Genomic DNA, 16,316 nt, shown 5'->3' with positions numbered 1-16,316 from the left:
CTCTCCCCAGTACTGGGAGTCCAGATGCACTTTAAAAAAAATTTTTTTTTTTTTTTGCTTTGGACTTTTGGTTTTTGAGATAGGTTTGTCTTTGTATTCCTGGCTGTCCTGGAACTCATTCTGTAGACCAGTCTGGCCTTAAATTCAGACCCACTTGCTTCTGTCTCCTGAATGTTGAGAATAAAGGTGTGCACCACCACTACCTGGCCAGATGCACTGCTTTTAATGTACATTCTGTGGATCCAAACTTGGGAAACTTATGTGTGAGCAGCAAAGCACTTTGTAAACTAAGCCATTTCCTCATCACCCCTCCAATATGCATGCACACATACATACCTGCCTGCTCTCCGATTTTCTATGTGATAGCCCCAGCTGACTCCTCCCATCGTTTTAAAGACACAGTCTTACTCTTAATCATGCTCTAGCCTGTTTATTGCTGTTTTCTAGGCTGGCCTTAATGTTGCAGTGATCTTCCTGCCTCAGCTTATCAAGTGCTAGGATTACAGATGTGTTCTACCATGCCAGTTTTGTTGAGGTGATATGGTGTCTGTCAGCGGTCATACCTAAATTTTGTTCTGCAAATGCTCTGCCACTGCATCATAACTTTGTCCCTAATCTTCTCTTATGAATAAATAGATTAGTGGATAGGGCCCACCCATATGACCTCATTTTCCTTAATTAACTCTTTAAAGGTAATGCCATTGAAGACTTTTTCTGTTTTTTGTTTGTTGTTGTTGTTGAGGCAGGGTTTCACTGTATCTATTTGGTTGGCCTGAATTCTCTTTGTAGATCAATCTGGCTTTGAATTAACAGAGGTTTCCCTTCTGAATGCCAGTATTAAAGGCATGTGACACTGTGTGTGGCACAGAAAAAAAATTCTGACATATTAGAGGTTAAGACTTCAACATACACATTTTGATGAAGACCTAGTTTTCCCCATAGCAGGCAGTATGTGTTCATGCTTTAAAATATTTTCATGGCATTTCTTTATATTATAACTTGCTTACAGTTTTCTATTGGGTGTATATCCAGTATTGTCTTTTGCTCCTATAAGCAAGGTTACTGTGAGCTGCTTGTTCTACAGACTTTTTTTTGTTTTGGAGATATACTTAACAATGGAGTTGCCAGGTCAAAGAATATACAAAATTTGGATTATTTGCCCTAGCATGGGAGATTTGTTGGTTTGACATACATGTATACACATGCACACACAAAAATTATTTTACTTTTAGGTGTATGGGTGCTTTTCTTTTTCTTGCATGTATGTCTGTGTACCACACAGAGTCTAGAAGGCATTGGATTCCCAGGGACTGGAGTTTCAGGTGGTTGTGAGCCCAACAGATGGTGTTGGTAACTGAACCTGAACCTGGATCCTCTGGAAGACCAGCTAGTACTCTTTAACTGTTGAATCATTTCTTCAGCCTGTCACATACTTTGAAAATAAACTTTGGTCATGTGCACACACATTTAATCCAGCAGGCAGATCTCTTAAATTGCAGGCCAGGGTTTCATAGTGAGACCCTGTCTTGAAACAAAAAACACCCAGTACCACAATTACCAACAACAGTAACAAAAACAAGCTCTGGCAGTTTTTATTTTAAATGGTTTCCTGCATTTATTTTTCTCCCAACCGTCTTGGCATGCTTCTATCAGAATGGACCAATTAGGTAGCCAGTATATTCCCTCTGTTGTTTTTCCACATACTGTGCCCAACTCAATATTATTGTTCTTGTAGTGATGGACACCCGTTTTAGTCAACACAGCATAGTATTCTATTTCAGATTTCTTCACATCTGGGGCAGTTGTTTGCAAAAATGACCAAGTTTGCTCTGCCCTTTCTGGTCTGTCTTCAGAGCCTGCCTGTACCATTATATACTTTGCACTATGCATAGCAAGTTGGAGTTTAGAGTTGACCCACTCTAGAGACTTGTTGTTTTGGAGGGCACCATTTTCCTCCTTAGGGGTGGATAACCTTCAATCAAGAGCCTTTACTATGGTGGATGAGCAACTAAAGTCTGGTCCTCATTTTTTGGAGCAAGTATTTGTGTAGTGAGTGGGTCCTAATAATTTGAGGGCAAATCTTGCTGTAATCTCTCGTCTTTATTTCATTTTCAGGAGTGTGTATTTGGCTTTTACTTCATGGTAAAAATACATTTTGCTTTGACAGTTTTCTTAGTAAAGAGTCATGTTTTTGTTTTGTTTTTGTTTTTCGAGACAGGGTTTCTTTGTATTGCTTTGGAGGTTGTCCTGGAACTCACTCTGTAGACCAGGCTGGCCTCAAAGTTACAGAGATCCTCCTGCCTCTGCCTCCCAAGTGCTGGGACCAACGGCTGTGCCACCAATGCTTGGCATGGGGCTATTTTTTTTTAAGATTTATTTTTATTTTATATATGTGGATGTTTTGCTTGCATGTGTATCTGTGTACCATGTGTGCATTGCTGACAGAGGGCCCTGGAATTGTAATTATAGATGATTTGTAGCCACCATATAGGTGTTAGGAATTAAACCAGTGCTCTTAACCACTTTGCGTTTTTCAGACAAGGTCTTACTCTGTAGTCCAGGTTGTCCTAGAATTCACTATGTTGCTCATATGGGTATTGAGCCCACAGCAGTCCTTTCTCCTCAACTTTACAAGTACTGGTGAATTATAGAATGCCACTATGACTTCTCTTACCTGAATTATTTCACACGGATAATGCACATGCATACCCGAGTGTTAAGTATTGTATATTGAGTAATCCAGTTAATTCTCACTGTGTGGAATACTGATAATTGCTGTATTCCTTCACAAACGAAGTGATGAAGTTGCACATGTGGCTAATGAGTTTTATGCCATTTGGCTTGAAAACTAATGATGCAGCTGGTGGTGGCACATGCCTTTAATCCCAGCACTGGGGAGGCAGAGGCAGGCAAATCTCTTGAGTTTGAGGCCAGCCTGGTCTACAGATCAAGTTCCAGGACAGCCAAGGCTACACAGAGAAACCCTGTTTTCAAAACAAAACAAAACAAAAAAACGAAAACAAAAAAAAAAAAAACTCATGTTGGGCATATATGAGGACTAGGTAAATATTTTGTGATTAAGTAATACTATTTGTAAAATAGAGGTAAGCTGCAATCCTTTATACCACTGCTGGCCATTGGGCTGCAGATTACAGATGTAATGTTTAAGTTGTGTCTGAGATCAGAATGCGATTTTCCAAAGGATTGATCAAATTGACAACCCTGGCAAGTGCAAGGAAGGAGAGTTTTGAATTTTCCTTATTAGTAGTTACAGCTGTACCATAGGGCTGTTTTGGTTTCTATAAGTTTAAATTGGGGACAATTTTAAGGTGCCAGTTACTGAGTGAGCCCCGTGCTGGGTGCTATACTAGTCACTTTATATGCATTAGCTTGTTTGTCTTTGTAGCAGTTCTGTGAAGTAACTTCATGGGATATATATAGGACCTATCTCAGGGAAAATAAAAAGGTGGGTGAGGTGGCCCAGCAAGTCTGACACTTGAGTTTAGATCCTGGAGTTGATGGTGGAAGGAGAGACCTGACTGGTAACAGTTGTCCTCTGACCTCTTCATGTGTACCGTGGTACTTTAACACATTGTGTACACATACATACAATTATAATAAATAAAACATTTTGAAAGTTAATGTTACTTGTCTTTGAAATTTCCATGCTTCTCCAATGTTTATTACTTTAGATAACAAATGTTTTAAAGGTATTAAACATTTTAAATTTTTTCTTGCTCTGTATTACATTAGATGCGGTGAGAGGGAGACAAAGAGGAGGCTAGTCTTTTCAGAAAGCATAACTTGTATTAGAATGAATGAAAGTGCCTGGGAATAAGGTAGCTTGATTGTATGATTTATTCAGCGGGTGAATACCTACATTGTGGCTGGTATTCTGGACATAGAACACAGAGTCCTTGCCCTTGAGAATTTAGTGAAAAATATCTTATTTTTAGTACTTTTGTTAAGTGGGGAGTGAATATGTACTCACCATAGCATAAGGACTTGGTTTTGCTCCTTCCATCATGTGGGTTCCAGGGATGGAGCTCAGGTTGTCAGGCTTGGCAGCAAACATGTTTACTGAACCATCTTGCTGGATCTGTCTTCCTTACTGAAGCAATATAAGTAAGCAAGATAATTAAAAATTACAACCATATTATAGGGAAAATGAACAGAGTGCTATAGAGTGTAAGGAGGAGATACATTAGTTACTTTTCTATTGCTGTGATAAAGCATGATCAAGACCACTTACAGGAGAAAGGGCTTGTGGTTACAGAAGGTTCGAGTCTCCTGGGAAGCATGGCAGCAGCAGGCATAGCATCTGGAGCAACAAGCTCACATCTTAATCCACAAGAAGGAAGCAGAGAAGGAGGAAACTAGGAAAACTCAAAGCCGCCCCCCCCTCCACCCAGTAATTCTTCTAGTAAGGCTATACTTTCTAAATCTACCGGAACAGTGCCACCAACTTGAGGACCAAGTCTTCAAGCATCTGAGGACATTCTTATTCAGACCACCACTGGAGGAAACAGTGATTTTGGATTGGATGGTCAGGAAAATTTCCTGAATACATGAGTTAGACTGAGACATGAGGGGTGAGAATCGTCTGCCAGAACAGTGGGAAGGAGGTGGGAGAGTTGACTCAGTGGCTAAGAGCACTTGTTGCTCTCTCTACTGGAGGACCTGGGTTCAATTCCCAGCACTCACATGGTGACTCATGACTACTTGTAATTTCAGTCCCAGGGAATCCTGTGTTCTCTTTTAGTGTCCATGTGCACTTGCACATGCAGTGGTGCACATATGTAGACAAAACACATATGCATAAAGATAGTCTAAGAAAGTTATTTTTAAAAGAATAGTGAAAAACAGACTATTATTAAAATATGAAGACAGCCAACTCCACATGTTTGAAGACACACGAAGCCTAAAAGCATGGAGACCAAAGGGTCAGGGAAAATGGATGAAAGATTTAAAGCCAAGAAGGGCCTTGCTGTGGAAGCTGTCTCTAGACTGTGATAGTGGAATCCCGAGGACTAGGTAATAAGGAAGCTGCTTTCTCATTGTCTGGAAGGTGGGATGCTCAAGATCAAGGTACAGGCAGATTGTTTCCTGTGGGACTGAGTAAATAGTGCTTTCTTGTTCTTATCCACCAGTTAGTACTTAATCCTCTTCCCAGAGGCCCCTTCCTGATGCCATTACCAGAGGATTTAGGGTTTTGTCATGAGATTTGGAGGGATTCAAGCATTCAAAACATAGCTGGAGGTCAGTCAGCTGGCAGTTTTTGAAATCTAGAATAAGTAGGGGAGGTTGTGCAGAGGTGGGGTTTTGGGTGGTGGAAGGTTGGGTGAGGTTTTGAATAAAGGTAGACTTTAAATAAGAACAAATCATATTGGATAGTTGTAATGGCTGGTCATCGATGACATTCTTTGAAGCAAAGATTCTTAGAAGCAAAGCTGAGCTAGACAGCTGTCCTGTCTGTCTTCTCAGAGCTGAGGTAAATGCAGGTGTAACCTTGTGTTATCTGGTTTTTTAAATGAAGAAGTGTGAAGATGCACCTTTTAATCCAGATTTTTTTTTTGAGATGGGAAGCTCTACCATTGATCTAGGCCACAACTTCTAGTATAGTTTATATAGGACATGGAAGAAGCTTTTACTCTTTGCTTGTTCTTGCTCTTACTGGCAAGTCCATTCCTTCACTGGTATTAGAGCCTACTTCAGGATTCTGGCATATACTGAAGACCAGCTGAGATATCCAGCATGATGGGATGGACTGAACAGTTACTGGATTCTTGGACCTTTTGGTAGGCAGACATTGTTGGATTAGCTGGATCACAGTTTGTAAACTAGTCTAATGAATCCTCTTTCTTGTTCTGTGTTCGCTCTCTTTATGTATCTATCTGCCTATATAGTTGTATCTAGATAGATAGTCCTCTAGAGAACCTTGGCTAATACAAATCATGGTACCAGAAGTGGTTTTAGAGCAACAGAATTATAAGGATGGTCATTTTAAGTATCTGGAATAGGCTTTCCAATTTTCCAATGCCTCCAGTTACTGAAGCCTCTCCAGTTACTGAAACCTCTCCTAGAAGCTCAAAGAGTACTGAAAGCCTATACCTTTTGCAAACTTAAGGACACCAATGCATTTATTATCCTGATTCACTAATTTTGAGATGCAAAATATTTGGTGACTCTATACAAAACGTTTGACAATTTGTAGAAAAATAAGGAAAATGATGCTGTTCCTGGCATCCCTGAATAAATTGACAAAGGAAAAGACTGTGTTTCATTGGGGGTGGGGAGGGAATGGGCTTTGTGATAAAACTAACTAACTTCAGCCAGTCAATGGTGGCACATTTCTTTAATCTTAGCACTTGGGAGGCAGAGGCAGGTAGATCTCTATGAAGTCTGCAGAGTGAGTTCTAGGACAGCCAAGCCTACACAGAGAAATCCTGTCTTGAAAAAACAAAACAAAAATAAAGCAACTTCTAGCATCTCAGAATATGATGAAGGACAACAATAAACTCAACAATAGGCTCCAGATGTGCACACACAGTTGAAAGTTTTCTGAGTGTGCCTGGAAGAGAAACTTCTCCAGCAGCCACAGAGCTCAAGTTGTGGAAAATGAGACCCAAACCCTTATTGTAAGACTGACTGAATTACTTGAATTTTCATTCAAGTCCCATGGTGGTTAAAGTAAGGACATTAATTGATGGAGAGTGGGATTTTATAGCTCGGCCTGGACATGTGTGAGGAGACCCTATTGAGGCTGAGAACTTTGAATTCTCAGATGCTCAAGGGTTTCTATCTCAGCTGAGGAAGTAGTCTCTCCACCCTCAGCAGAAGATGTACTCACACCCCACCCCCTAAAATATTGCCCTTTCCACTTTTGACTGGGGAAAATAATCTGCCATTGTCTGAAGGAGACACCAGGCAAGACAATACTGATGTCCTTTAAGGCCTCTAGACCAATTGTTGCCTCTAGACCTCTAACAAGATTAAATTAAAGGCTTGGAACTTTGGACTTCCTAAGAAAGCCATTAAGTGTTCAAAGCTTGGTGAGCTGTTCTGTAGAAGCTTTGAAGATAAGAGTGTTGAGAGCAATGCAGACAGTGGAGACCTGGCCTGTGAAATTTTAGAGGGAAGTTTCAGAGCCCCTTAATGATTGTCAGCTGTCAGCGCTGTTTCCTATTCTGAGTTAAGAATTTGTGGTTCTGGTTAGCTGGGGCTGAAGAATCAGCTGTGAATAATAAGATAGAACCACTAAAGGTTAAAAAAAAAAAAAAGACCTTAGTTTTGCTGCAATAATTGATGCTGGTCAGCTGGGGAATGGTGTCATGTCTGGGGTTCATTGTTGGTCTCTGCTGTAGGCAGCAGCAATTGAGTAGAAGTCCATGTTGTCAAGCCCATGAATAACTTCCATCTCTGTCACCCTGGTCACTTTTTCATTGGACCATTGAGCAATGATAGGGATGACTGAAGAAAGAGGCTGACTGTCCAGAGAATGGGTCATCCCATCTACTTGGTTATCCTCTGCTGGTCACCTTTTGATGAGCATTTACTTAGGATACAAGTATCTTCACATCCTTAGCCCATTTGGAGAAATCTATCTACATCTTCCCCAGATGTTTTCTCATCCATTTTCCAATCATTCTCTTTCCAGTCCCTGACCATCCAACCAAGAAATAATCACACACCTGGCCCTTTTTCCTTCCAAACAAAATGTATGATCATGTGTACTGCCAGAAGTTTGCCCGATGTGAAGATTTCCCTTTGCTGCTGTTTTTCAAGGTTATCCCAGAAAGGGTTGCAGCTGTCCACTTCTGGGTGGTGCCTGAATAAGGTGCAGAACCATCAGTAAACCAGGCCCAAGTCTTCCTAAGAAAGTAGAATTCTTGTCTCCCTTCTCCCTTTGGTTTAGTGGAGATTGAACCTGAGACTGCAAGTTAGGCCAGTGTTCTACTTCTGAGTTCCTGTTGATCTTTTTAAATAACTGCCTAGAAAGACATCAGTTATCAGTGATGTCTGGAAGGGAGACTGTATGGGGGTGATAAATGTGTATTATCTGGTATCTCTAGGGAGCATGAACTTAGTTCCATATATTAGAGATGGCTTTGTATGGTATGTTTGGCACATATCAGATTCCCAATAAAGTTTGTTGAATACGAATAGAGGGAGAATTTTAATCTCCATTTTCCTAATAAAATGTTTTATGGTATCCATACATTATTGTGTATTGTTTTCAAGTTATTTTGAAATACCAAGTTTAAAATCAAATAGCTTATTTAAATATAATAAGATCCAGAGGCTGATAATTGGGTTTCAAGCTGAAGATTAGAAAAGCAAAGCAGCCAGCTAGTAGCTCTCATCTCTGAGTCTGATCCTGTCTTCCCTGTGACTGGAAACTGAATGTTTCACAAGACCCTTTGCTTCTTCTTTGTATACCTCTCTAGTGCTGGGATTAAAGGTGTGAACTCTGTTACTCTTTTAGACTGATTCTTTCTTGTGTAGCCCAGGGTGGTCTTGGACTCACAGAGATCCATCTGCCTCTGTCTCCTGAGTCCCGGATTAAAGTTGTGTGCTACCACTGCCCAGCTTCTACGACGGTCTAGTGTGGCTGGCTTTTCATTCTGGTCTTTAGTGGCTTTAATTAGTTCATAAACAATATATCACCACAATTTAACATTTGACTTGAAAAAAATCGGGGTGCTGGGGATTGAAGTAATTTGTTTGAAGCTCATTGTCTACTACTGAGCAGTACCTAATCCCCCTATTTATTTGAGCAACCATGCTCAAATCTTGTGTAGCCCAGGCTGGCCTCAGATTTGGAGCTAGGATGCTCTTGCAATTCTGTTACACTTGCTTTTGTTTGCTGATGCTAGGATTACAGGCATTTGCTACCATGTCCAGCGTTTTGTTTTTAACTTTTGAAGAAGTCTCATTCCTATTTACTGATGGCCATGTTTAAAATAACTCTCTGTATGTGATATATATACATGAATGTGCACTCACATGTTAAGTTTTCATTATATAGCCCAGGTTACCATGAAACTCTTGCTGAGATGACAGGCATGTATTTGTTAAAGTTTAGAGTTGGAAAAGAATGTCATTTATATACATACTAGCTTTCTGGCAAGTCTTTGTGTTCAAGTCAGACATTTCTCCTTTCCTCCTCCTCTCCCATGTATTCAGGATATACAGCTAGACTCTTGTGAAATGTTCTGTAATGTTCCTGCCTCTGCCTCCCAGATGTTGGAACTGTAGGTGTGAGCTATCTCATCCAGTTCATAATTTTCTTAACTATAAAATGGTGGGCTGAAATTAGTTCATTAAAAGATCTTCCATATTAAACTTTCTCATTCTTTGTCTTGGTTCTTTTGATTAATATTTGGAGAATTAATACAGTAAGTTGAAATACTACAGTGTTCAGAAACATACTGCATTTCTTATTTTTGGGAAAAAGGTAGCTATGATGGAGGTATAGAAGTTTTTTGGAGACTGAGGATGTGGTTCAGTTGCCTAGCATGTACAAAGCTCTGAGGCTAGGGTACATGGGACTCTGTCAAGCTTGAGACAGGGTTTCACAGTGTAATATCCCTGGCTGTCCTGGAACTCGCTTTGTAGATCAGGCTGGCCTCAAACTCACATAGATCTGCCTGTCTCTGCCTCCCAAGTGCTGGGATTAAATGTGTGCACCACCATTGCCTGTTGTTTTTTGAGACAGAGATTCTTTGTAACAGGCTTAGCTATCCTCGCACTCACTTTGGCTGGCCTTGAACATACAGAGATCCACCTGCCTCTGCCTCCTGAGTGTGGGGATTAAAGATGTGAGTCACCATGCCTTGCTATAAATGTTACTTTTTAAAAGCTGTATATAGATAATCTACCACAGTTTATGCAAGGATTCTGTAAACTGCAGCCTCCAAGTTAAGTGAATTAGATGGTGGTGGTGGGGGGAGGTGGAGTGTTCATATATTCTACCTAATCTGGTAATCAGGCTAGTCATTCTGTTGGATTGGTAAGAAAGACTTGTGAAAGAGTGATTCTTTTCTGATTTCCTGTGGCGTCTCTTTCTCGTATCCTAGACAAATGGAGTGCCTTAGAGTCAGGTGTATTTTAAATGAAAACAACTTTAGGAGTATTTTGTGTTAGTGTGAATGTGGTATCTTTTTTCTCACACCATGTCAGTTAATGTAACGTTCACAGCATATTAACCTATTTCACAAAACTGCCCTTACCTCAAGCACTAGCTGCAAATGGGGTGCCAAGGCTATTCACCTCTTCCCAGTTGATTGTGGATTTGGTGGTCATCATGGTTCAGTGTTTGGGTGCACTTCTCTGAAACTCACCAAATTGGTTAGTATGGCTAGCTAGTAAGCTCCAGTGATCAGCCTTTCTTTACTTTCTTAGTTCTGGAAATGAAGGTGTATACATCATGCACAAGTATGCTCAGCTTAAAAAGTCATTCATTCATTCATTCATTCATTCATTCATTCATTCATTCATTGTGTGAGTATGTTTGTGTGAGAGAGAGATGTCACATGTGTGGAGGTAGGAGTATAACTTGGGAATTCATTCTTTTCTTTCAGTGTGGGTCCCCAGTATTGAACTCAGGCCATCAGAATTGGTGGCAGTTGTCTTGACCTGTAGAAGCCATCTTGCAGGCAGCAGCCTATGTTTGTGTTAGATTTGTTCTGGGAAACAAACTAAGGTCCTTGTGCAAGGCAAGCATTTTATTGACCGAGCCTCTTATTTTTTGAGACAGTCTTACCTGTGTATAGCCCTGGTTGGGATTTATTGTGTAGCTCAGGTTGGCCTTAACTTCAAGATTTTCCTAGTTCTGCTTCCCAAGTGCTGAGATTATAGTTGCTGCCACCATGTCCAACTCATAGTTAGTAATGGGTGACTTTATGTTTTCTGTTAACTACTGGTGTAATTTTATATTTTATGTGAGTTTTGCATCCATCCATAAGCTTATTTCATATCAGTCTGTTATAATTGTTTAAAGGACAGTGGTGTGTGAAGTGCTGTAGGTGCATACAGAGGTATGCATTTACAAATTGGGATTAAATGTTGTGAGGGAAACTATCTTTATACATATATAATTATACACACACACACACACACACACACACCTTTTTACATTGTTTATGCAGGTAGGCCTATATGTGCCATGCATGGTACGCATGTGGTCATCACATAACAACTTGTGGCAGTCAGTTTTCTCCTATCACGTGAGTCCCATGGATTGAACTCAGGTCATCAGGCTTGGCGCCAAGTGTCTTCTTTGGCGAGCTATTTTGCTGGCCCAGAGGACTATATTTTCATGTTTAAAAAGATGGCAGCTCTAACAGCAAGAAATTGTAAACTGCCCCCCTCCTGCAAGGAATTATGTGATTTATTTATTTATTTATTTCCCTCAAAGCCCTTGGGAGCATTTGTTGAATCTAATATCCCTTTGTGGTTGGGGGAAGGGGGATAGCTCAGTTGGTAAAGTGACCTGTGTTCAGTCTCCAGAACCCACATAAAAAACTTGCTACTTGATGTTCTTTTGTTTTGTTTTGTTTTGTTTTTTTAACTTGGTGAACATCAGGCCAATAAAAAACCCTGTTTCCAAAAAAAAAAAAAAAAAACCAAGCTGTATGGCAGCTGCAGAATGACTGACTGTCCTATGGCCTCCACACTTTTGCATACAAGTGCATGTGTGCTTATACACACACACACATTCCTAGACACACGAAGATTCCATATCTTAATTTTGAAGATGTCAGAAAAATTGGAGGGGGCACTGAGGAGTTAAGAACACTTGTTCTTGCAAAGGACCTTGCTTCCTGTCTAGCCCCCTGTGGTGGCTCACTTGTCTCTTCTAACCTTCCTGTTCCTAGGCACACACATGGTAGATGCATGAGCATACACATGAGCAGAACACTCATGCATATAACAAACTAAAAAGTTTTCTTTTGAGGGGAAGTGTATCTCAAATTAAACACTAGTTCTTGTGGGTTTTGTTTGTTTTGTTTAGTCCTGGCTGTCCTGGAATTCACCCTGTAGACCAGGCTGCCCTCAAATTTGGAGATTTGCTTGCCTTTGTCTTCCAAGTGTTGGTAAAATTTTAAAATGCCATAGCCATTTGCAAATCTTTTTTCTTTTTCTGTAAATTCTTGGTGCATTTGTAATTGGTTGTGTGCAGTGGTGTATTAGAGGTGGTCTGAGGACAGCCTTGAGTATCAGTCCTCCCTTTCTTCCTTGTTTTTTGAGTCAGGTTTTCTCTTGTTCTTTGCTGAGTGTACCATATAGGCTTTGAGCTTCTGCTCCCCACTTTCTGGTGAGGTACCCTGGGATTACCAGCGTTTTCAGTACTGTACCTGACTTTTTTGTGGATCTGGAGATCTGAGCTCAGGATGTCAGGCTTGTCTGAGAAAATGCTGTGCCCTCTGATCTATCTCCCAGCCCATGTAATTATACTTTTAAAATAAATCATTATGGTTAAAAGAGCTGATACTTTCATTTTTAAAATGTAGGTTGAAACTCTTCAGACCATGAGTAATAACTAGGTTAACTGGTACTACCATACTGCTGAGACCAGAGATCACCTGATCATTGACCAGTTCCTTATGCTCACATATTTTGGGGTGATGGAAAAGGCTGTGCTTCTTCTTACTTATGTTCTGGGTTGCTGCAGCTGTAGGCTGGATAATGAACCATTCTTTACGGTGTTCTTTGTGTTATATGTACATATGAAAGCTAGCTTTCACAAAGTTCCTTTATCACATGGAACTCTTTCTCCTTATTTCTTCTTTTTGGCATAAGAAAGGTAATTTAAAAAAGAAATACACTGATCACTGCTTTACTTTGGACTTTAAAAAATGATACTTAAGACAAAACAACCAGGTCCAGAAACTTAGCAAATGTACCCTTGTAACTGCTGCTCTGAGCAAGTTGCCATTTTTCCTTTTAGATATTTTTAACCATACCAGTAATGCTAGTACTGTTCTTTGAGTAGCTGAGTTTACTAGTTGAGGGAAAAATATGTATATAAATAGAAATCAATAGAATAATTGTCTTTATTTTTTTTTGTAGGTCAACATCTAATTTGAAATATTAAAAGTGGATACAAAACTATTTCCACAATGCAGACAATTAAGTGTGTTGTTGTTGGTGATGGTGCTGTTGGTAAAACCTGTCTCCTGATATCCTATACAACAAACAAATTTCCATCAGAATATGTACCAACTGTAAGTATAAAGTCTTTCTGACAGTGAAAAGGATTGTATGTCCATTGAAAAAGCTTGGCCTGCCTTCACTGAAATATTTTTTTGTCTATCTTTGACCGTTAAAAAAAAAGAAATTAGCCGGGCGTTGGTGGCGCATGCCTTTAGTCCCAGTGCTCGGGAGTCAGAGAAAGGCAGGAGGATCTCTGTGAGTTCAAGGTCAGCCTGGTCTACAGAGTGAGTTCCAGGACAGCCAGGGCCACACAAAGAACCCTGTCTCAACCCCCCCCCCAAAAAAAAGTTGAGTTGGACCATTAATCAGAAGATGTTTTGAAGTTACAAGGGTCTTTATGAGATATGATGTGGATTGTGTTTTAAGGTGAGACAGCCATTGAGAAATTTGTGTCTGGAGTTTTTACTTGTAAACATGATTTCCAAGTCTTTCATGATTTTATTTGATAATGGACTTCTGAATTTTTTTTTTGTTTTTTAAAAATGTATGTGTATTGTTGGATAAAGAAGGGCAGTGGGATAAATTTTTAAATGGGCCTGTTTAGCTAAATATGTCAAAGTAAATTAAATATGGTGTTTACATTGGCATGGAAATGGATTTGGTATATAGTGCATATTTATGTCCATCTGTGGACTGAGTTAACCATTTAGAGAATAGAGATTGGAGCTGAAGAATTTTATGAATCACCTTATCTTCCATGGGAGAGAAAGTTTAGATCCAACTTGCAGATGAGACTTGGAAATCAAGCTTTTCTGATACTTTATTTTGAAACTAGGTCTCAACTGCATAGCTCTGGTTTTCCTGGAATTTGCTGTGTAGATCAGGCAGGCCTTAAACTTATAGAGGTCTGCTTGTTGCCTCTGTCCAATGCTTCCTAATTCTGATTTATTTTTCCCCCCTGAGGCAAGGTTTCACTATGTTGTTGTTGGTTTCACTGTGTTGTTGGTTTCTAGAACTCAAGTGAGCCTGCTGCCTTATAGATACTATCCAATACACCTGGGACATTCCTGGCTTTTTTTTCTTTAATTAATTACTTAATTTTTAATTGTGTGTGAATCATGTCCACATGTTTGCAGGTGCCCTCAGAGGCTAGAAGTGTTATATTCCCCTGGAGCTGGAGTTATATAGGTGGTTATGAGTCTCCTCATGTAGATGCTGGGAACTGAACTCCGCTCTCTGAAAGACCAGTATGAGCTTTTAACCACTGGATCATCTCTCCAGCCCAGTTTCAGTTCTGAATTAAAAGGAACTGTCTGTGAATGAATAGTTTCTTAGAAATCAGATTGAACATTGTTGAAGCAAAGCACCGTCTTTAAATTCTTTAGACTTGAAGGGGACTATTTGAAATTTTTTTCTTATTTTTGAGACAGTCTTATAGCCCACAGTGGCCTCAAACTCACTATTAGGTCAGAGTGACCTTGGTCAGTTTTTCTTCCTGCCTCTACCTCCTTAAGTGCTGGGATTATGGGGTGTTTAACCATACTCAGTTTGTTTCCCTCCCTCCCTTCTCTTTTTCTCTCTTTCTTTCAAGATTCACTTTTTCATGTATGAGTGTTCTATCTGTGTGTATGTATGCCTTTATGCTAGAAGAGGGCATCAGATTACTTTAGAGGTGGTTGTGAGCCACCATGTGGTTGCTGGGTGTTGAATTCTGAACCTCTGGAAGAGCAGCCAGTGGTCTTAATGCTGAACCATCTTTCCAACCCCTCCTTTTTCTTTGTTTAAGCTGGTTTATTTTCACTTAGCAAAATATTTTATTCAAAAGCTTCTCAATATCACTAGTTGTCAGAATGAATATCACCTTTACTTTATTACCCAACCCCTTTGAAGATGGATGGAAGGATTGATCCTCTGTAGTCAGACCTAGTTTCTGTGATACCACTTAGGATTTTTGTGTTCCTTATGTATAGGACATCCTAGGACACAGTATCTCACTTTTTCCCCAAGAACCATTCAGCTAATGCAAGAACATAGTTGGTGAAATTGGTTACATAAAAAGATATGGACTAAGGGAAGATGAATTTCCTTCTTGGGAAGGAAATAAGTGGTTAGGAGTTGTACCATCTTACTAACAATGTTGTATGTATTTCTTTGTTTTGTTTTTAGGTTTTTGACAACTATGCAGTCACAGTTATGATTGGTGGAGAGCCATATACTCTTGGACTTTTTGATACTGCAGGTGAAAACTTAATGTTTCATAGTATTTTGACTTGTAACTGTAACAGGTCCTACTGTGTCTTTTTTGGACACCATGAAATTAGTGTATTAGTAATTCACTTATCTTTTGTTGATGGTTACTGGCATGATGGCACACACCTCTAATCTCAGGATTTAGGAGGTTAGAGGCAGTCAGATCGATGAGTTAGAGGCTAATCTCTACATAGTGAGTTTCAGGACAACCAGGGCTGTAGAGAGACCCTATCTCAAAAAACCACACACACAGAAAGATGGTTGACCATGGAGGGCTAATAGGAATTTGGAATAAGGTATGGTGGAAGATACATTGTAGTCTGAGAATCATTAGGTAAACTCTAATGGATTTGGAGGTTGGAGAGAGACTAAGGAAATGAGCTCAGAAAAACACATAGTCTATTGATCATTTCCTTTACTGCCTTGTTCAAATCTCACAGTGGGGGTCTTGGTAGCATATTCCCATTGTATGCATGAGGCCCTGGTGTCAATCCCCAGCATCACCACATAAATTTGGTATGGCTATAATCATAGCATTCCAGAAACAGAAGTTTCTTCTGTGTAGAATTGGGAGGATCAGAAGCTCAAGGTAATACATAGCAAATTCAATGCCAATCTGGGCTACATAAGACCATGGAAAGAAATAATCTCAGTTTCCTAAATATGGTCAAGGTTGTAAACTTCGTATTTATTTTTTTTATCATTTATTTATTTGTTTGCTTTTGTTTTCAAGACAGGGTTTCTCTGTGTAGCTCTTGGCTATCCTGGAACTCACTTTGTAGACCAGACTGGCCTTGAACTCAGCGATCCTCCTGTGTGTCTGCCTCCCAGTACTAGGATTAAAGGCATGTGCCATCACACTCAGCATTTTAAATCAGTCCTTCAAAATGTATTTTATTTTTTGAGAC

At 39.8% G+C, this 16,316-nt stretch overlaps 1 protein-coding gene across 2 annotated transcripts in view; it reads left to right on the top strand.

Annotated features, from left to right (window-relative positions):
• The window catches only part of Cdc42 (cell division cycle 42), a 37,691-nt gene that overhangs the window by 9,286 nt on the left and 12,089 nt on the right, over positions 1 to 16,316 (top strand). For both annotated transcript variants that reach the window (XM_051173734.1, XM_051173735.1), the window contains exons 2-3: positions 13,075 to 13,229; positions 15,325 to 15,397. In XM_051173734.1, the coding sequence (XP_051029691.1) occupies positions 13,125 to 13,229; positions 15,325 to 15,397 (178 nt within the window). In that variant the 5' untranslated portion in view covers positions 13,075 to 13,124. The remainder of the gene's footprint in view (positions 1 to 13,074; positions 13,230 to 15,324; positions 15,398 to 16,316) is intronic.

The sequence above is a fragment of the Phodopus roborovskii genome, unplaced genomic scaffold (assembly GCF_943737965.1).
Source record: "Phodopus roborovskii unplaced genomic scaffold, PHOROB, whole genome shotgun sequence".
Taxonomy (NCBI): domain Eukaryota; kingdom Metazoa; phylum Chordata; class Mammalia; order Rodentia; family Cricetidae; genus Phodopus; species Phodopus roborovskii.
Note: the sequence above shows the minus strand (reverse complement) of the source record. Positions and strands in the feature narration are given on the sequence as shown.